Below are 22,520 nucleotides of genomic sequence, written 5' to 3'. Positions count from 1 at the left end.
GGAAAAATTTCTTCTCTTTTCAGGAATACGATCATCCGCACGTGCTGCTGCAAAAGGAGAACGGATACCTCCGCAGCATGGTGGATCAGACGGGTAAATCGATGGCGGACACGCTGACCGTGATCGCCCAGAAAAACTACGATTCATCATTCGCGTAGTCCAGGGTTACAATTAGATACTATACATGATCACCGTTTAAATAAATTTCCGACATATGTTATTGTTAACTGTGCTACGCTACGTTCGAGATACATTTCCGAGTATAGGACTAAAGCAAGTTTACTCTGATCCTTAGAAAATGTTTTGTATTATTGGGCCACAGATTAGTAATTGTCTGCGGATGGCCCCTATCGTCAGCAGTGCACGGGAGGGAGGAAAAGAAAGTGACAGTTATTTACCCAACTGAGATTTTACAAGTCAGGATAATAAGTTCAATTTTTACTGTACATATCTATACATATATGTGTATATATAGCATGTATAATAGAGTGCTTCGTTTAAGACGACTATTTTTTTTTCCACTCCATAGACGAAATATCACTCTAAACATATAAAAAAAAAATTCCCACCAAAGCCTAGCTCTTAATTTTAATTTCAAGTACTCGCTAAATGAATTTGAAATTTTCCCATTTAATTAACACGTAGAAATAATTTTTTTTTTGTCAATTATCTATAGCATTGCGAGTTTTCATACTATTTAATTGACCATGGCCGGAAGTTTTAGAGGGATCCTTCCTCTTTAAAAGTTCCTAGAGCTAATTTAGAATTTATGAAGTATCTCGCCAGTAAAAAATTGTAAAGTTGATTTTTGCTAAAAAATTATGGTTTTTTTCATTTTTCTCCTAAACTACTAACTTTACAGCAAAATTGTAAAGAATCTTTTTTGTAGAGAATTTAATTTCCTACAAAAAAGTTTCATCAGCTGAAACTGTAGAACTGATAGTTTCCAATATAAAATTAAATAATCATAAGAAAACTATAAATATCACTATTTTATCCGCATATTTGACAATTTTTATACCCAAATTGTTATAAATGTAATAAAATAGACGTGATTGTAATGTATCTTAATCTTCAAATGTCTTCACCCGACGATTCTGAAGTCTTCGCCAATTACTACTACTCTCAACCAGAGAACGTAGGTTTGTCCTCCAACTGTTTTATTGACCACTTTTGTGTATTATTTTCATTAACATTTAATGATTTTAATATTCTCGATAAGATTTTTCCAATCTAGCTATTTATTGTGATTAATCAATTAAAAAAAAAAGTGAGGCATCGGGGAATCGAACTCAAAACTTTCAATTCTTCCATGTACATCGTATAAAACTCTAAAACTTCCGGCCATGGTCAATTAAATAGTATGAAAACTCGCGATGCTATAGATAATTGACAAAAAAAAATTATTTTTACGTGTTAATTAAATGGGAAAATTTCAAATTCATTTAGCGAGTACTTAAAATTAAAATTAAGAGCTAGGCTTTGGTGGGAATTTTTTTTTATATGTTCAGAGTGATATTTCGTCTATGGAGTGAAAAAAAAATAGTCGTATCAAACGAAGCACCCTAATGTATAATACAGTGTGCATTCGTGCATATTTGCCCTTGCACACGCGTAGCGCATGTAATTTACATAATAATTAATATATGGTGCTACAGACGGACGGAATACGATAAACTCCATCCGACTTAAGTACACGATTTTGTAATTAATTAGGTAGAAAAATAGAACAAATTATTTGTATCAATAAAGGCTACAAACACTGCGCATATCATCAAGCCACGTGTGATTAACTCTCGAATCCTGCACGTTGGAGGCACGTATCACGTCAATTGCGAGACATTCGAGCTTGTGAATACTGATCGTTGAATCGGGTTTGAGAGAAACGCTAGTAGTTTCAGAAAAATGCTTTCATATTGTTCAATGATATCCTAGTTTGATAATAATACAATCGTACTTGCATTCTCTTCTTTTGAACCGTCTTCTATACATACACACATACATACCTATACGCACATACTTGTACCTCGACTTACACCATCACTTCGGACAAACTACTAAAAGTACACTCGCGTTTTTTGTCTATAACATATATTTCTGTTTTTTTCAAGATGTACTTTACTTGCAAATATTTGTCATAAAATATGCGCGTTATACATGCTGAGCAAATTTTTTATCAGTCAAAACACGCTGTTACATATTACAATTTATAATACTGATGGTAAAGAGACTACCACATGCGACGATACATAAGTATACGATATATCTGAGATTCGAGTACGCTACTGTGATATTTATTGTCTTAACTGTCGGATAGAATAGATCTTTAATCTGAGGTTCGTTTCCGATAGTTCAATGGTCGACGACGCTTGATTAATAGATAAAAAATATGCCTCAAAAGAGATTAATTTTAGCATAAAAATTAAACTTCTAGTTCGAGTCCCCAAGGATTAGTTTGAGAATAAAAGATGAACTTGTTGCTATTCGACAGTGGCTGTAAAAAATTTTCTCATATCAAAGATTCACTCATCCACAGAGTAGCGCATAATCTGTTCTACGATATATATTTATACATATCACGGTCGATGTGACGCTTGTATTATAATATAAATAATAAAAACTAAATAAATACACAGAAAACCATACGCTATGGGTTTCGGTATAGTATGTACACACACAGTAAACAAATTACGTAGGTTTTTACCGAAAATTAGGAAGAAAAATCTAGACTGAAAGCAGTTGTTTCGCGATGCTTTTCATCACCATGAAACGGGAAGAGTCCGTTAATCTATCTGACAAACTTCCACGATCATCTGGAAAACGGCCAGGTGAAAAATCTGAAACTGATAGAACTTGGCAGTCAAATGAAAGAGTTTTAAAGGAAAAATCGGTACAAAAAAAATTCTGAAAAACAAAACATTTAGACTTTTTTAAATATAAATATATAAACTGGGCAAAACAATCTTTTATTTAGAAAAAGTATATGTTCGCCGGTAAAACATTGAAAATAATTTTATTCCCGGTAGAACTGGAAGTTCAAATTAAATGGGACATGGCAATTTTTCATGCCCATCGTTTCGTTGTAAAAGTCTGTAAGTTTTAGATTTTTTTCATCGAACTGTTTCCGAGATCATCGCAGGAGTTTGTCAGACATTTTCTAAAATTCTAATTTTCGGATTTTAGAATTTCGAACTCGTAAAGATTTGTCGAAATTAGAAAAAGTGATTTTTGACCGAAACCAATACTTTTATTATATCACCAAAGGTCATGAAAAGTAGAAAAGTAAAAAAGATCAAAAAAATTAACGAAATAAAAGCGTTCACGAAGTAATTACGATGCAAGGAATACACTTTACGAACTTTCAGACCATCGAAAGAGTATTCAAGTCGTTCTAAAATTCTGCTGCGCGAGTGAATTTCTTACTGTAACAAAACGTGGAAGTGTTTTTTTTTTCAGTTCTTACGTTATTTTCAACTTTAGGAATTTTTTTTCCATGGAAGCCTTGATGAGTCTCTTGTAATGAGAGTCTGTTTATAATATCTAAATATCTATAAAGTGTACACGTATATAATATGTTCACTATACTTGCAAAATATTTGTATGAAAAAATAGTGAAGATTCGTTTACTGAGGTTTGCGCTGATGAGAGGGTGTATGAACGTACACCTCGAATTCCATTATTTTTATTCACCCTTATTAGTGTGGCAATTTGCCGGTCTGCCGAAGTCTCTTCTGATACGTAACAACCGAGTTAAATCCAGGTTATGCGCCTATTCAGAAGCACCAGAAAACTGGCCACACTTAACTCGACAACCACAATCATCCGTCCTCTTATTGCGACACCGTTAGCGTAATCCGTAAGAATATTCTACTCCTGTTACGTCACATAAATTATAAGCAGTCCGATGAAGAAATAATTACTACATATAATAGCAATATCGAAAATTATGGTAGCGCTGCAACCCTCACGTGAGCATTCCGAATCAAGTGGAGTTACTTCTTAGCTCGGTTGTACTCCTTACTAGCGATCCGTGAAATCGTCAATTCAGCCTTGCCATAATCTCCCTGATGCCAGCACGACGTTCTGATGTATCATACAAGCACCTCGAGGCTCTCGCGAGACCTGGTAGTTGTCTGAGCACCGCTCTTCATTTGAACGATCAGCGCGACGGATTGCTGAGTCTTCCGAGCGCCGGGGCGAATGGGCGGCAGGCAGAGGCGCAACCTGCACCAGAACTTGACGAAGCCCGTTGTCTCGTCTTTGTCGCACCATCTCAGGGTTTTCACCCGTCCGATGCCGGCCCCTTCCTCGTACACGTGACGCGAAGACGCGAGTTTCGGTGCCGTCAGCGAGATCGGCAGATCTTTCAGCGCAACGACGATTACTCGGTTCAGTGGCAGGTGCAATGAAGCCAGCTGGCAGAAGACGGTTCGTAGGGTCGCGTCGTTCCAGGTGCTTCCCTGCACCGCAGCGGGACTCACGATGACGATCACACGCCTCGCTGTCTTGCTTTTGGGACCGATCTCGAGGGACCCTGGAGAGGACAGGGATATGAGTATACCACAGGGTGTCAAGAACACTGGACTAATTATGCCAATTGCACATGAACTTACAATTCCGGGTAATTTGCGACAGCTCCAGAGACGCACATTTGTAACAATATCTTGACTCCAAAGTTGGTATTATTACTCCAATGGCCAGACTCGCGTCCATTTCGTGATAACAGACAAGCGCGTCGCAGTCCTTGCCATCTGTGAAACGGGAGAATTGAAATAACTTCCCTTATTAATTATAGCTTCAGAGGTTGCGTGGTGGTAAGTATAGTTATAATAACGTGTAGTTGGATTTCTGGGTGAAAGTAATTATCATTAGCCACACTATTTTGAGGAGAAAAAAAAACATGGAATTATTTGAAAATATTGTCACCATTTTCTTCTAGCGGTGAGAATCTATCGCGGAAAAACAGGGTGACCGGTAACCAGCATCGGATGTAGAAAGCTCCCAGGGAAAGAGTGCAGATCATGACCAGAGCAACAAGGAGCACAACTTTGCGCCAAGATCCAACCTGCATCCCGCGTATTGGCACTTCTGTGAATCAATCGTCGTTAAATTATGTACGTGCGCAGTAAAACAGTTACATGCATCTATAAATGTTCATCGATGTGATTGAGTAACAAGAAATTATTTCCAGTATCAAGATCTGTTTACTCACAATCAGTAATAATTCTACGTCTCATAAGTAATTATAATCGTACCTTCCGGTAATACAGATGCCGTTATGACTATAAGCTGGTCGATACTGTTGCTAACTTCGCATTTGTACTCCCCATAATCTTCGGCTCTCACATCCTTGATCACCAAATACGATCCAACGATTTGGTTATTTTCTCTGGAAAAGAAAATTCACACGCGTTTTATTAATTATCATGTCTATTATCATCATCATCATCATCATCATCATCATAATCATAATCATCATCGTCGTCATCGTCATCATCATCATCATCAATATTAATATCAGAAGTACGAAAATATTGCTGGGTCATTACCACCACGTTGAGAATGAGGTCGATGGGTCCTGATAAAAATTTTGTTGAACCGGTACAATCGCTGTACCTGTAATACTTGAACCGAAGCAAGCTAGGAAATCGTGTAATCCTCGCACTGTAGGCAGTTTTCGCTGATCTGCACCAGCAATGTAACTAGTAAAAGAATCTACGAGTTCATAGAACTGCATATAGGGTGCGGGGCAGAACCTTATTAGACTTATACCGCTTCTACCGCGCATATCACGCGCTTGGCAACCCGTAATCTATTGCAAACGGTCGCAATTGTAGACAAGTTCGTGTTGGCAAATTGCAAATTTAATGTTTATTGATTATTTAAAACCGGCAACGGTTTCAAAGAAGTTATGCGAAAACGTCTGGATCGTTGAAAATACTGCCCTGTAAAACAACCAGTGGCCGAGCATAAGGCCCTAATCAACGCGGTATGACGATGTACATAACACGACTTTGAAGAGAAATCAATCAGTGGCAAATTCGCTTCGGGGTATACATAGATATACAGGAAAAGTGAGTAGAGCATACTACAAGGCGACGAAGGGCCAATGACCTCCTGATCCTCATCCTCATCTTCCACGGTCATTTGGATTGTTTCGAAAACTGTGCAAGAATTCACGTGTATTTTTTGTAGCTGATTTAGCTCTTGGAATCGATTTGAAATTTTCGAAAGTACCGAATCCCAAACAAAAACTGTCGATGAGTTTGAAGATTAAATTGAGTTTTGCGAAATTCTCTCATAAATGTACGTCTACTTCCATGAAAACAAAATGATCCATCGCATGCATCGAGTGATGTTGAAACACGTGCCGTGGGAATTCTTTTTTCTTTTTCGTCCTTTTTTTTTATCCGAGTCAATTTATACCCCAACAAGAACCCGTTGCGTAAACCATAGAACACATATACCGAACGCAACAACGAGTAGCTTCGTGGACCGTGAAAACCACCGGCAAGTGCACGGCGGTAGATCGCTCTGACGAAATCCATTTTTCTACGTCAATAAAAATTTGTATAATCCGACCAGTCTGTTTTGTTCCTCTTTGCCTTGTTCTATGCGGAGTTTTTCGGTATATACGCCGGCCCGAAGCTACAATGTTTTTTTTGAGGTAAAAATTGAAGACGAAAAACTTACCTGGTAATTTTGTGCTGGTAAATTCTCCCGTCAGTTGGTATCGTCACATTGCAGAAGCTCCTGGACCACAGAACGGAGTTCCTGACGTCGGGAAGATGGGTATGTCCAACGTAGGCCTCACAAAATAGCCGTGTAGGAACGCCGAGCGGAGCGAACTGAGTCCTGGGTTGATGGGTGAGCAAAGGTTCCCCGGTGTAGGGGGTATCCTCGTCTGGAATAAAACAACAAATTATGCCTCACGATGATTATGCTATGATTCAATAACCGAAACGTCTGTACCGCAGACCACAACCTGTTACAATTTTTATTTTATACACCCACATACTTTTCTTTTCAATGAATGACGCCTCGAAAGAGAGAGATTCTTTGTGCCTTACGATGCACTCGGGTTATAGATACCCGTGTAAAGAGTCTCTGTGGTTGATAATGGTGGGTTAATAGCTGACGTACGATTTCTCGGAAAGGAACAGATATTTGGCTTGGTCATCGTCGTCGTCAACGTCGTTGTCGGAGACGGGTATAAGGCTGGGTCTACCTATACCTATAATGCTCTGCAGACCCGCGCCTTTTTCTTCTTCTTGGGTAGCGAGAGAGTGATCTCTGTTCTCCGTCAGGAGGATGGGCACTCCTCGCTTCCATATCAGGTTAACACGGAGTTCCAATAACGCATAGATATACCGGTATCCATCCGGTAGGTCAACGATGACGAGTATAAACTCGATAGCTTTGATATTATAACATTCTTTGCATATCTTCTGTTATCTACTTTGTATTCTCCAGTGTGGAAACTACAAAATATCGCCGAAACGCCTGCGAGTTAAACACCCGCGTTGCACGGCAGCCACGCCGAAATCCTGGTTAAAGGAGTATTGCAAGTTCAACAAAATACAACTGACAATGAGATTGAAGTCTGATACTTTCGGGATCTTAATATTTTATTAGTACCTACTTATCCAATATCCTACAATAAAATATCATTCAGATATTCGCGCGAAGCATTTTCACTTTGCTTTTCCTTCTAAAGTCTTTTTAAAGCTATCTCAACAATGTAAAATATGGTCACATTAATATTTTGGTTTTTATTACTGTAAATTTGCGATTTTTATTAATCTCATATAGATTAATTAAACAGTCCGGAAGACTGGGCTGAGTTGGTATGTTACAACTTGCATGTCATTTGAATATCAACTGCAAAGGTAACTTCTGTTTATTATATTGATTTTTCCCCAAAAAATCGGATCCGAGCGATTTGGTACAATTTTTTGGGTCAAGACTGTTATAGTACTAACTCGCCTCATGTGTTAGTTACTGAAAAAGTACTCGGTGATAATTTTGATCAAGGCAAACCCAGATGTAAAGTTTAAAAACGGAAAGTGTGAAATTGTAAAATACAGTCATGTATCTTGTATTTTTGTTTTTTTCATATTTATAAAAATTTGGTCATTTTGTGGTAATTTTACTTTTGTCTCCTCACCCATCAGACTCGGCTTTGCCCCCTCCCCCCCAAAAAACTGTCCTGGATCCGCGCCTGGGTAGGCGAGACGTTAATACCAACCTACCTATAACTATGGTGAATAACTTGCAGTGGGTTATCGCCCGCTTTGGATAATATATTGTTACGCTTTCCACGTAGTAGAAAGAAGTGTACTCCCACAATTATTATATGCTCAGCAGACCCGTACCACGTGTGTATTTCGATAAGGCATGGCGTAACGCTGACGGGTATATTCTCGGTAAGACTGAAGAGATAAGAAACTCTTGTCGCGGTTGCGCGAAGCCGATGGTTTAATTATTCAAATGGCAATTCGCATTGTAACGTTAAGCCGGTTCGGACGGTATCGATGATGGGTGGAAATCATACACTGATTTAAAAATATTTTCTCCAACGATCAATGATTGTGAATACGTACGTGTGTATTCGAATTTCGATACAAGAATACGACGATGAGAGGGCATGCTACCTCATCACGCAATGTGCGGAGTTTCGCTTCGCCGGAAACAGCACAAGCATGAGTACGAAAATAAAAATCTTACGGTCACGCAAAATAATCAACGACAGTATGAAGTTACCGTCTGGACTTCGGTCAGAATCTATAGAGTCTCTGATGGATATTATTTGTAAACAATACTATGTTGGAGCTGGTCGTCTAAACCGTTTTTCAAGGACGAATCAGTGTCGCAGAGCCCTGGGTTGATATTTTTCCTTCGTGTTTCGGTTCTCCGATGGCTCAAGACAAGTAAGAACGGACACAATGTACAAGTTATAAAATACGGTAGAAAAAAATTCCAATTTCGTGTTTCCAGCGAAGACGAGTATGGCGGATATATAAGTATAAATAAGTAGATCGATTTACCTATGACTTTGAGAGCGATTTCCTCATTGAGGGTGGTAGTGTCGTTTAGTGCCAGGCAGGAATAACTTCCCGCATCCGATTGTCGGAGATTCTTGGTGTATATGGTCTGGTTCTTGCTCTCCGGGTAGAGGATGAAGTGACTATCGTCACCTTTCCAGGGGTAAGGTATGTTGCCTTTGTACCTAAAAAAGAAGAAGCGTGTTACTATCAAGGGAGAGGTGCAGGATCGATTTGCTGTACATTTGAACCGGGCAAAAAACTCTACAGTTTGCGATATTATAGATGGGTATATAAAAAAACCTAGGGCTGAAGACGAGCTAATTACGTAATAACTTACGTAAAACTGCTCGAGGGGGAGGGTTGTTTACGATAGAAATTAGTGAAACTTGATTCGTTGAATACACTATCGAAACGCTAGAAGACCATCCAAAACCTGCTGTTGTTATTACCAAAACAAAATTTCCAGTTTCCAACAAGTCTTATCAGTCAAAGCTTGATTGGCTACGAATTAAAAAAATGTCGAAGCTAATATATTTTTTCCGCTTGCCAGTCCTAATGTCCAGAATACACTTATAATCTTTCCATTACATTTTATATATACACACAAACATCATAATGTGTGCGTGGGAACGCATAGAGGTTAATTTTATTCTCGGTAAAACGATCTCGTACGTGAAATCGGCAGCGTGGTGTGGACAGCGTCACGCGACGTAAGCCTCGGACGACTATATAGCGATAGAGGATAATATGCCTAGTAATACACTTCGTTCACGGTTGTAACTTCTACCGGGAACTGGCAAGAGACAAATGATTAGATAATGATCCCCGCAGGTCGCATGCAGCGATCGCAAAATTGATTCATGGAATCAAATGAAATTTTCTTCTCTGCGCACAATGTTCCTATTACCCTCTCTGCCGTGTAAGATTAATTCGCTGTTCGACTATTCGCTCGAGGGGAAGAAAATATACTTTCAAACCTCCGTGAAGCATAGGTGTAGGTATACGATCAACGATAAGATGCAAAATAAAATTCGCCAGATGCATTTCGATACCAGAAATTATGAAGCTGTGCTTCGAAATTATTCGAAACACGATTAAAGTTACCTCGCATACTGAATCATAATGTGTATAGAAATAATTAACCTTGCTGTCGCTAACAATGAGTCGCGAGGACGGCAGTTGGTTATGTCAAAGGATCAAGCTAAAGTGTTGGAATGACGCATGTTCGGGGTTAAACCTTAGTTGGATTCTCCGAAATTATGTTGGGAAATGTTCCGTGATACACGATATTGCAATATCATATACATTGAAAATATAAAGACTCGTGTCTGCAATTTTGCGCACCAAACTCTGGTGCTATAAAGCCATATACGCTATTCTTCAGTGTTTGCGGAGTATAATTGTATAATTTTATATTCGTTACAGTAAAGTGTTTTTTCGAACGATTCTTCGAATCGCTCTGCGTGTTCTTATTCATTATATCCAGCCAAGTATCTTCGTCTCGATGTATGTAGATATTTTCCGTCGATTAATTGATACGTGGAATTGAAGAGTGACCTGCGATGATAATGACGATGGCGATGACAAAATGAGAAAATGACAAAATAAATTTGGGAAACACGCTACTAGCTCAAATGGGGTGTTGTCTCGAGGTATTTCATTACAGAGACGGATTTGTTCAATCGTCGTTACATCATCGGATTTCGCTGTAGGTATATGAATCGTCTGGCCTAAATAAAGTCCCACAGGAGTTGGTATCGTATCGAATGATGTTTATTAACGAATGACAGACTTTTACATTTCTTTACATTGTGTGTTTCATTATCAACTGGCGCCGGTTGGCGTCGGCCAAAGAAAGTTTGTTATTTAGAGAGGGCGTCTCAATACACATATGTGTGTCTAGCTTCTCTATCGGATCTCAATGTAAATATTTTGCATTCAGGTTACAACAGTAATGTCTATACTTCCGGAACTTTCGAAAAGTATAATGAAATACGGGCAGTTTTCATCTCTCTCGAGACTGCAAATTCGAATCCTAAGAAGTGCAAAATTAGGAACCTTCTGAGATTTTTCAATCAAAGACCACATCGTTTCTTCATTGTCATGATTATATCTACAGAGCTGTGGGACATCTTGTCGCAGGCAGGCGGTGAACAGCTTGAGAAATCTTTGTGTTTCGCCGCATCGGTCGTCGTTGCAGCGCAGGCGGTAGTTCTCGGCGAGTTCCAACAGGTTTGTTAACTCAGTCAGTCATTCAGTCAGTCAACCCACCCCGTCATTTTGACCTATCTACCTACCTACCTTGGCTGGAAAAGCAAGAGAGGTGCGGTATTATACCTGTAGCGAGACCTGTACCTGATGGTTTAAAAGAAGAAAAAAAAATACCTGTAGCGAGCTTGTATATGTACCCAACAGTTTCAAGAACGAGGGATGGTCTGCCGGACGACTTAATCTTTTGTTTCCCACACTTCGAGGGTCAGGGTCCTACCCTTCCCTTTCCTTCCCTTCCCTTCCCTTCCCTCACAGCCAATATAAATACTCAGAGTCCCGGCTATCTTTTCATCGCTTCTTTTCTCTTGGACTCTTTTCGTTAGTTCGTCGTTCCTACGGGACCATTTATGGATACCAACAACCAGGATGTTCTGCACGGGCGCGAGGATGAAGAGCGGTAGGTTGCATACCTACTGCCTACATGTATACACACGTTTAGAAAATCCGATACCGCCATATCTGCCGCCCTGCGAGGAACTCTTCGCATATATAAGGCATTCAACCGGAGGAATGGGGCGCGGACCCAATAGCTGGGCGTGTTTGTCGAAGTAGCGGGAGACTCGACTAGCCCCGTACCTGTCCGCTATATTCTCCATTCTTTTCTACTGCAATTCGAACGACCCGCCACGACGACGGTGGCGTGGACGTGGTTCCGGGAAAAAAACTGACACCCCCTACCCACCCTGCCGCCAAGAAGAAGAAGAAAATGAAGAAGAAGAAGCATGGTCTTTCAGGTGTATGGTATACATGTATATAACATAATGTGAGCGAACATCTCGAAAAAGAGATTCCTCGGGTTTGTTCTCTTTCACTCAGCTTATACCTATCACCTCCTTTTCTTTTTGTTCACTTTGCTTCGTCTCTCGTTCAGTTTCTTGTTTCGATTTCTTCGTTTCTTTTTTCGACCCACCGTCGGTGCTGCCGCCGGTTGTTCGCGATTCAACGCTACCGCAGGCAGATCAAATTATAGTTCCTTCGTTATTCGCCCTGCATATTGGGCAGACTAGAGGAACTCTTGCAAATTGAGTAGAATGTATATATAGGAAAGCTTGTAAGAGGCTTAGGGGTAGTTATTGTTACGACAGATGAATTCCTCGAAGACCGATTGGGATTTGATTCTTTTTTTAATTCCGATGAAGATGATCAAAGCAACTCTTCCAATTCCGCTTTCATTGTAATCGTCAAATTAAAGTTAGCATCGTGTACCGCATGTCGCTTCATCCAACATTATCACCATCGTCGGTCCAAGTCATAGTTTAAACGTTATTTTCTTAGAGTGAAGCAAATAGACTGCAGTATTTCCTGTACACGTAGCAGTTGTCGGAACTCGATACGTCGTCTGCATGCTTGATATTCATGTACCTACATACAAGTATAACACAGGCATTGTGTACTGTAAGCATGCGTTACACGTATGTATGTATGCATGTATGTACATACGACGACAAATTGCTACATCGATTGCATCGTATATCCACGGTATAACATATCGCACACTGTCATGGTACTGCGAGCTCATTGTTAGAGGCCACACGGAAGCAGAGAAATTCTTAAACCAACAATTTAGATTTTGTTGGAATCTGTTTGCTTCAAAAAAGTATCCCTTATTTGTTCCAAATACGATGACTATAATTCAACAATTTCGATTTAGTTAGTGTGACAAAATGAGCTGATCAAACTAATTTCTTGATTCAGCAAAAGCCTTTCTTATCGCGGTTGGGTGAAACGTGAATTCGACCGAATCTTTTGATGTGTTTCCATCATTGAGTCCGCTAAATATTATTTCATTTCAAGTTTATGTACTGGTTCTCCAAGTCGCATGTTTTTTGACAGAAACAATTAGGTACTTCAAATGAAATAAGTACATGAATCTAGCCAACGAAAAATTTACATCGATTGAATATCATACTTTGTTGATGTAACCGGAGCTTGTGTGCGGCGCAACTGGTTGGATCTGTTGCACTAATTTGTCATGTGGTGAAAGAAAGACCACATGCTTTGAAATAAGTAGAGAATATATTATTCATCGTAAGCATCGGTATACTAGTACTAGAAACAGCCACTAGGCGGTGAATTTTTTCGCTATAGAAGTAGCTTCCGAAATAGTTATAAAAGCAGGCAGTCTGCTAAGAAGTCAAATATGGATGACGTGAGAAGAATTTATAATTGGATCTGTTATAAAAAAGAGAGCATAATACCAAGTTTGTCGTTAACAAAATTGATATTGGCTACAAATAATTAAAACCTATTGACACACGTGCAACTTATATTTCAACGTATACAACAATACGTTTTCGGATTTTACCCATTAAATATCGAGTAAACCCCACAAAGCTTCGAGTCAACAGAAATATAAAAGATATCATTCAAAGAATTCGTTTTGAATGAAATATTCTAATGTTCATAATTTCCTATTTCAATTTCGTAAAATGCGTGCCATTTCCTAATTTCTACGTCTAATGAAAATGTACTGGAGATTGTTTTTGTCCAGAAATGTATATAGAATGGGGCTATCAAGCCATTTTTCGCGGTTGAGATAGCGTACTTCGATATTTGGATACATACACACGACGACGTGGAAATCGAGTAAGACACTCCCTTACGGGCTTGATTCAATTCGATATCGAGTTGTCCCAAGTAGATCGTACGACAAAAGTATTTTGTTGAATCAAGTGAATAATATGTTCGCCGCATTTGACTACAGCATTTAATCGTGAGTCAAACAAATATCACTTGACACAACTAATCCTTTCCCGCGGTGCATACTTGAATGTTCTTACGTTCGAACGCGTCACGTGCATGTAAATTTTTTTCTACCATTAGTCGCTGTATACGCAAAATTGTGAAGGAAGAATTTCGGTCGTACAAAGGCTGTATAGCAGCGGCACGAGTATACAAGTTGTGTTTCCAGCCGGGAATATCAGCTCTCGATTCCCCTTCGTCGGGACCCCTGCAGCGAGACGACAAGGGAAAGGAAGGGACAGAGTGAGGAGGGGTGCTGGTGTTACCATGACAATGGTGGAACGAACGATCGTTGGAAATGGGTACATACCTGCAAGTAAGGGGATGTTCCGTGAAGTGAAGCCTATACACTGCAGGGGTGGCCGCCTAAATATTATCCACATACAAAGCCCTACTGCGTGTAGTCGTCTGTGGATAAAGTGTATTGTTGTCCAGTCAATACGCGGCAGAAGCTGAAGAGGGACTTAATCTTCCGTCAAACCGTATAGAGTTGAAATTCGAGCGTAAAATAAGCAAAAGCTTTATAGGTATATCTATTATACCAATACCTATATAAAATTTATGCAAGTAGGTGTGTGAAAGTTGTGCAGTTTCAAATCTTTTTAATTACCCTCAATCATTGTTTCACCGAAATGTATACCCGCCAATTATAAAAAATACGAATAATATTAAACTTCAACAATGAGAACTGTTGAGCATTTACTCTCTCTACTACCCAATATCACGTTATAAATTGACCTTCGGTAGATTAATTTATCATAGCCTGGATCCGCTCTTGAAGATCATGTCTCTTATACGTTTTGTACACGGTGTCTGCAATTCTTTTACACCATGTTATCCGTTCTTTCGCCGCCACCGCCGGACACAAATTTACCATCAAGTATCCACGCGTGTAGAATCAATGTATAAGACAGTGTCCTGTGCTGTATACATGTGTTTGTAGCACAAGTTTATAAGGTAGGAGGCTGGACGAGAAAAGGCACACCCTGCTCTCTTCAAACCGACATACTTTTTCTCTTTCTCAGCTATGTGAACATGTGTATGTATATATGTACGTACACTGGACCCAGGGGCCTGCATACACGGATATATGTCGTCGTCTATTCTACTCGGGGAATCGCTTGCTGATTAGTTCCGAGAACGGGACAAGAGAAATAATTTTTTCCACCGCGCATCACGACACATGCAGGAATGATGGATGGGTGAACGGTCGCATAACCAGTAGACGAGAAGCATGTTCGCCACCATTATTCAGTATTCTTCACGATTCGTGTATACGTAGGTATAACACGAGCATCCATGATATATGCAGCAGTTATTCGGGGGCGATTTCACCAAGTTCGCCCGCATTGAGGGATTGGCCTGGTCGATTTCGACGTTCACGTATATATCTTCAAATATCGAAGTCCACCCATCTGAAACGCGAAAAAGGGCTCACAGCCGCAACTCTAAACAAAAACACTCCAATACATTTTCATTTCACGCAGAAATAAATGAACGGCACGGATTCTGTGAAATCGCAATTGTAAATGTCCACGTTTGAAATACGTGGACTTGGATGTTTGGAGGTATATACACGACATGTCCAAATCGACTAGAACACCCCCTTAATACATAATCGACAAGCAAGTAGGCGTCCGTTACGATACACATACAAACGTTACATATGCATATATACATTCTATATCCCTCTGCGTATCCGTCGCCGCCGCTTCGTTCCATTAGTCACGCGGCATTTCCCGAGAATCTTATTTTCCACGAACTACCGCCACACAGAGAACAACTTATACATGTTTCGTCTTCGCGAGGAAAAAGTAACGTGACCTCTGTGCTGTTTTTCTCAACTTTCTTTTTATTTTCTTCATCATCATCTCAAGATTAATTCCGATTCGTGTATAGAATCCATTAAGCTGTGTGCGCGTGTGTGTTATTTATTTTTTTCAATTTTAATTACGAATCAGCTTCGCGTAGGGTATAGTTTAATAAGGTGCACGAGTTACACCTATAGGTTTGTTGATCTATACGGCCCTTAACCCTATGAGTCATGGTGGTAAGTATTCTTACCATCTATTTTACATCCATTTTTTTGTAAATTTAGGGAACCTTTCAACACGTTTCGTTTCGGTTATTTTTTTGTTATTTATGATAGTGTACTGATAGGTTTTTAATACTCGAGAGTAATTGTTGCGATATAATGTAAATTATTTTTGTTGCAAATAAAGTGATTGAAAAAATCGTGAAAATTGAAGGAATAATTCATTTCCACGAAAATTACATGATTTACATAAATTATAAGTTTTTGCGGTCGATGGTTACGGGTCTGAAATCGGATTTAAAAAATTTCAGATGGCGAATCCAATCAGCGACCCCGAAAACCCCTGCATAAAGTTTTTTGACTGTATTCGATGAAATTTGAAATTTTCGTCCGCCATACTGGATCCACCACCTTGAATTTTTTAAATCTGATTTTAGATTTGTAATCAGTGACACCAAAAACCACAGAATACTATCTTGTTACAAAAGTTAACTCAGCATAATAATGTGTATCTCAAGAGGTTAACGGATCGGTGAACATTACGATTATTCAACGAATCCCCAAGTTGCGTGGATCGGTGTTATACTTGAATTTACTTCAGATGGGCAGCTGTACCTGCGTTTAACGGTCGGCCGAGGAAAAGGCACGAGGAGAACAAAGGCGACTGGTATTAACCCGTGCCGCGCTTACCGTGAAACACTCTCCAGGATGTGAGGATAAAGAGTACGAAGAGTGGGAGTCGCGAGAAGTGAGCGAACCCTGAGAGCCTACACCGTAAACTCTCCCTCGCCGTTTCGTGATCGCCATACATGTGCAGGCAGAGTTATACGGTTATGCCTCGCCGACATTCGCACGTCATTTCAGTGTGTAGTGGATGCAGGTTCTGCGAAAACGATTACCACATACATGCACGAACTGCATTAGGTACACCAGCCGTCTGCCGTGGTTCCAGTTTTCGGATATACTATACCTACCTACTCAATGATGATGGGCGAAAAGAGCGTATTTACAGGTATGTTTAAAATTAGGCTGTACATCATACCAATGAAGATGCTTATATAATAAGCATGTGACAATGAGTATCGTATGCGGTAGTCTAACCATCTCTTATATCGTACACACTCTTTTCGGAAGGAGGGCAATTCAAGGAAGATAAAACTGCGATTCTCCTTTCGATAGGTAAAAAGTATATAAAAATATCCAGTGTATAACATGTTATGGGGTGCATATAATACATGCCCACCGCACAGGCAAGATAGGTATGCAATAAAGAGGACCAATATGTATAGCAGTGTGTTGAGATACACGACGCTGGAGGCACGGACGGACCAATTTGTATAGCGAGGAGGAAACTGACTAGGTGAGAGAGAGAGACCGACCTCTTTCTCTCTCTCTCTCTCTGTCACTTACCAACTTTTCTGATGGTATACAAATAGAGATGGGAAATTAATATGTACCGTCCCGGGTGAAACGGTTGCAGAAGTGTTTTTAAGAAGGTGTACCTATGCAGAGCTCTTGGCTTTTGAAGAGCCTTGCTTTGCTGGTGCACTGTACGTTGTAGCGAAAGGTGTTACAAGTCGAGTCGAATCGCGGTGTGAGAACGAACGGGGTACCTGTATTGACCACGTAAAACACAGGAAATGACGTCCCGTTCTCATATCCGGTAAAACAATTTTACAACGACCACCTGTTCCATACTGTATTCCGCCTGCGGCAGCTGTCGATGCCAGCGTGTCGAACACAGCGGACGTCCTCCTCTCGATCGACCGTGTATTCTCGGATTTCTAATCATTTGACACGGTAATAGAATGTGACAATGACACGTGACCTACTGGATTCTAGTATGTTGCTTACATTGATTTATTCAACACACACTTTTGTCTTTTAAGCAGTAACGTTAGCCGCTTTCAACGAATTTTCATCAGACCGAAGTCCTTAACGCTATTGTAATGATGCACCTTTAGGATTACCTGAAATTTGGCAAACCGTTAACACAGCGTCAACAAACTCAAATTCTGTAAATTCAACTTCTGCAGTTCCTCTAAAGGTACGAAATAATAATTTTTCGTGTCAATGTTTCGATACGTTAACGTTCCTAACTTGAACCTCGTGAATTTCCGATAATTAACCTCGATTCTTTCAACCGTTAATTAAACGTCTGCCGTCCTACTACACGTTTCGTATCCAACTCGTAGGTTGACCGTCAAACGACGTTGCTTCTGATACAAGCTATAAGGGCGGCACGTCGGCAGCGGAGACTTGGCAAAAACTTGCCGAGCAGCGCCCTGACGTGCCGGTGCCACTCGACTCTCTCCTCCGTCGTGTCTCCCCTCCCCATTATCCCATATACGTATGGGTGTATCAAGATTCTGGTCTGGGTTCGGATTCAAGGTATATATACGTACGTACGTAGTATCTGGGTATAAGGATGGGCATTTCAGTAGTTGAACTGCACAGGAGGTGATACGCTTCCTGGTATAATTATTGCAGGTATGGATGCAGTTGTCGCGGAAAAGCAGTACCTGCTTATGATGTTCATCGTCGCAAGCGATAACGAGTAATAAAAGCGTCGAGTATGCGAGTGACGGAGAAATTTTTCCTATTAAAACCGTTGCACTCTTCGTATGGTCCAGAAATTTTGAAGATATTGTTACAAAGGGTGAAATCACCCGTTTTGTCCCCTTTTTAATGATCTAGTAGTCATCATAGATAAAAGACGTTTATAAACCTCTTATGTCTTTCAAAAGAATAAGGTTGCTGCGTCAACCTACATTATTGTAAAAACAGTCTATCTCGAGACTTCAAAAGGAGAGCTTCGTTACAAAATAAATCCTTTTCTTCTCTTAATTTTCCGCTTCGTAAGAATATATACGAACAAACCGGAGGGGATACCAACGGTCTGCGGGTATTAGACGGATGCGATAATTGTAGACGAGCTTGCGCATTCGGAGGGAATTGCTCTTTTTTCTCGTAATATTCGTGCATGTACGTGCAGAGCCCCCGAAGGTTGCCCGTTGCACCGTCGTCCACGAAAGTATAGGGCTTGCAGTGACGGTGAGGGGCAACGCGCAATAAGACGAGCCGAAGGGCCGAAGGATAATAAGTAGTTGGCGAGAAACGGGAACCGACCGTGCCGACGATAGCGAGCAGCGATGGATCATCGGAGTCGAGGACTCTCGAGAATGAGAGGTCCTACCGAAGCCAGCGGCACGAGGAGAGTCGAGAATATCAGGGTCATTATAATACCACTACAAGGTATCGCGCGGGCATATTGAGATATATATATGTATATATATATATATACACCCTTCTTATACTATACTTAAAGTTGTTGTATTATGCGGAGGGAAAAACGCGCGGCCAATACCGTCGGTGAGCCAATTCGGTCGTGTTTTTATGTTTACCGGGAATTCGTTGTCGATATCATGATCGTTTCATAAAGTTTCATGAACAAGGTGTATCATACATGAGCGTGCTAGTCACGGCACCGCGAGCAAATAACGGGGAAACCGTATCCGCTGCCGCTGCTGCTGTCTTGGGTACATCTTTCTTCATCATTCGTATTGCCATACGATACTATGTATAAGTATGTGCGCACAAATAACTCTCGAGTATAATAATGCATCTAATTATACAGATGACCGCGCGGTCACTCGACGAGAAACGGAACAGTGTTAGGCAGGATTCGACGCGACATGGCAACACGGAGTTGTTCTACCACGTCTATAATTTTATAGATTCTTCACGACGAAAGTAAATTTTTATAGCGTGTGTCCGATCGGCTGTAAAGCACGCGGGATTGTATCCAATATGGATTATGATTCACGTTTCATATTCGGCACGGAAATCCTTTCAGTTGCCTCGCGTCATCACTGCATTCCGCCGAAAAATTTGCACACATAAGAAATCCCAAGGGATTGCTGAAAAATCGTCGCTTACGATGCGGAAGCAGACAATTTCACCGCATATAAGTAACGCTTTTTTTTTTTTTAACGTCCGTCGAGAAGTTGAAGATTGTGCTTAGGCTCGGGCAAGTATGGGTGTAAGATACGCGTCCGCCTAATGATATTTTCTACGAATTTGCGTGCGCGTATACCTACCCACATACCTGCCTACCTACCTACCCGGACTTTCGACTTCGACAACGACGATGGAAATAAAACACTTCTCCTTTACGCCTAGATACTCAAAATTGGTGAGGTAAATATAGGTAGACGCATGTGCACATTGCCGAGAGGAACCGATAGCTTGGGAAAATCGCGATGGGACGAAATCTATCCCGCGTTTGGTATCATGTATGTAAATATCTAAGTATGCATGTATGCACAATAATAGTCGTTAATGCCTTTCTCTGTTCGGCTACTTTGTTTTCGGTTCGAAACAAAATGCGACTTCGATTCTATACGAACTATGAGACAATGACTCCCGATCTTTCACGTCGGCTGCATCGCCAGTCATTGTCACATGATTCTTATAGAATCGAACCTGCATTTTGATTCGGACCGAAAACAAATCAGCCGGAAGGTTAAGGCTTTTATGCAATTTAGTGTACATTCATAGTTTCATACGTAGATAGTCACGTGACGAGCTCAGCGAGTAGATATCCTTGATGTTGCGTCAGATTGCAAGGCACGACGTGCAAATACCTGTTTATTATACATATATTCACATACTAACGGCAAATCGTGACTCACAATGTTATAACGAGAAAGCGAAAGCGGCAAGATTCTGCGACAGCTGCGGTTGACTGCAGGGAGCGGCGATTGCAGGAAAGACCGTTTCGCTGAAAAGGTGACAGCGAGGAGAGACGAGGCGAGACGAAAAGAAAAGAAAAGAAAAGAGGGGAAAGAAACCCTCCTCCACTCACCATTCTATGCTCCTGTACCCTCTTAGGCAGCAGTGTATGGCTTTGAAGGCTCCAAGTTTCGCATATTCGACGTGCACGACTTCCTTCGTAAATCCAAGTCCCACCGGGAGTCCCTCAAAGTTGTTAACCGAACAATAGTCCATCAGCACTACGTCCCTGCTCTCTTCAGCCAAGGCCCATGATGTCCAGGCTGAGACGGTGATGCAGATCGCGATTAACACGTGGGACGACGTTTCCCGCATCTTTAACGAGGCTCGATCGATGCAGGCACTGTATCTCTCTCTCTTTCTCTCCCTTTCGATCGCACACCTTCACTATCCAACGCGCAAACACAGAGTATTGAGAATTTTATTATATTCCCTCGGAAGTTTACATTTTCAGAATTTCACCCACGTAGATGGCCGGTCGGCATTAGACAGGTCGTACGGGATATCCTTTTATTTTTCTTATGCTTTTCGGACACGCGGTGTTGATACGGGGTTATAATTTGTGTACACACAGAGCCGGGCGGTTGGTTCAACTACTTACCGCTTCGCGTCTAATTGGTAAGACAGTCGGCAAGATTTAATCTCGGTCCTTCCCACGCCCCGTGCACGCGTAAAGGGAGACCGGCCGCTTTATTTATTCTTTTTCGCCGTTGTGCACTCGGGGAAGAAGAAGGGACGTGACCACCTTGATGTATGCCTAACGACGACGGATACGCTGGATACACATCGGTTTCTATGCACGTATCGCCGCTTACTCGTCCGCTATTTGTCGTTAAACACACCGCGCCGAGTTGCAAACACAGACAACGGACGGAACTGTAACCTGCACTGCTTCGCTGAGTACAGAACCGATCCCCTCTCACTTCCGCGTAACGATACGACGTTGGAAATACGTTATTTTGGGACGATTACAATTTTTCCGTGAAAAGCTCGAGGAAGTTTCACTCAATACCGCGAAATCGTCGGCAAAGAAATCTGCATCTCTGTCACGTATTATTTGCCGTTAATTATATTCGCACAACGGAGGAACGCGATTGGCCACCGACGTCAAGCAACCTCTCAAGTTAAAGCTTGTTAGCCGGCTCGTCTCTACGACTCGGAACGACAGCGACCCTCACACTTCGAAAGTCGGCGATGTACTGCCGGCTTAGCACGGCAGGGATATTCGCACTGACTGCGCGGCGCGTCCTCGTTCCAACGAAACGTCAGACCAAAGCGACGATCTCCACGCCTTAACCCCGCCCCGTTCGGGTTCGCCATCCGTCCCGAAGAGGTCTGGCTCTCGCGGGCCGCGTTTTGTCGTACGATAGACAATAGCGTAAGATCGTTGCTGAGTATGTATCGTATTTATGAAGCTCGCTGGTTGTGGCGATGGGAAAACTATTGCACGCTGCAAGTCAGGATCAGTAACTCATATATCCACTTTTGGTTTTCGTTGGAAAATGAAAAATGGAAGTTACCTACACCGCAGATCCCGCGAAACCGGCCTCTCGAGGGAAAATTATATACAGCAAGACGCACTGTATCTCGAACTTCAGACTTGCGTGATCTCCACGTAAAATACGTAATGG

The 22,520-nt window shown here is 41.1% G+C and overlaps 2 protein-coding genes across 5 annotated transcripts in view; one reads left to right on the top strand and one right to left on the bottom strand.

The window, feature by feature from the left end:
* Nucleotides 1-1,778, top strand: part of LOC124219389 (probable multidrug resistance-associated protein lethal(2)03659) — a 17,809-nt gene extending 16,031 nt beyond the window's left edge. For all 4 annotated transcript variants that reach the window (XM_046626879.2, XM_069136108.1, XM_046626877.2 and 1 more), the window contains one exon: nucleotides 24-1,778. In XM_046626879.2, the coding sequence (XP_046482835.1) occupies nucleotides 24-158 (135 nt within the window). In that variant the 3' untranslated portion in view covers nucleotides 159-1,778. The remainder of the gene's footprint in view (nucleotides 1-23) is intronic.
* Nucleotides 525-22,520, bottom strand: LOC124219392 (single Ig IL-1-related receptor). The gene is made up of 8 exons (XM_046626891.2): nucleotides 21,491-22,520; nucleotides 20,963-21,276; nucleotides 9,048-9,229; nucleotides 6,694-6,904; nucleotides 5,256-5,389; nucleotides 4,927-5,088; nucleotides 4,614-4,751; nucleotides 525-4,534 (listed from the first exon to the last, which is right to left on the bottom strand). The coding sequence occupies exons 2-8, from the start codon at nucleotides 21,202-21,204 to the stop codon at nucleotides 4,092-4,094; spliced, it is 1,512 nt and encodes a 503-aa protein (XP_046482847.1). The 5' UTR covers nucleotides 21,205-21,276; nucleotides 21,491-22,520; the 3' UTR covers nucleotides 525-4,091.

The sequence above is a fragment of the Neodiprion pinetum genome, chromosome 5 (genome assembly GCF_021155775.2).
Source record: "Neodiprion pinetum isolate iyNeoPine1 chromosome 5, iyNeoPine1.2, whole genome shotgun sequence".
NCBI classification, from domain to species: Eukaryota; Metazoa; Arthropoda; class Insecta; order Hymenoptera; family Diprionidae; genus Neodiprion; species Neodiprion pinetum.
This window is presented reverse-complemented; position numbering and strand designations above follow the sequence as displayed.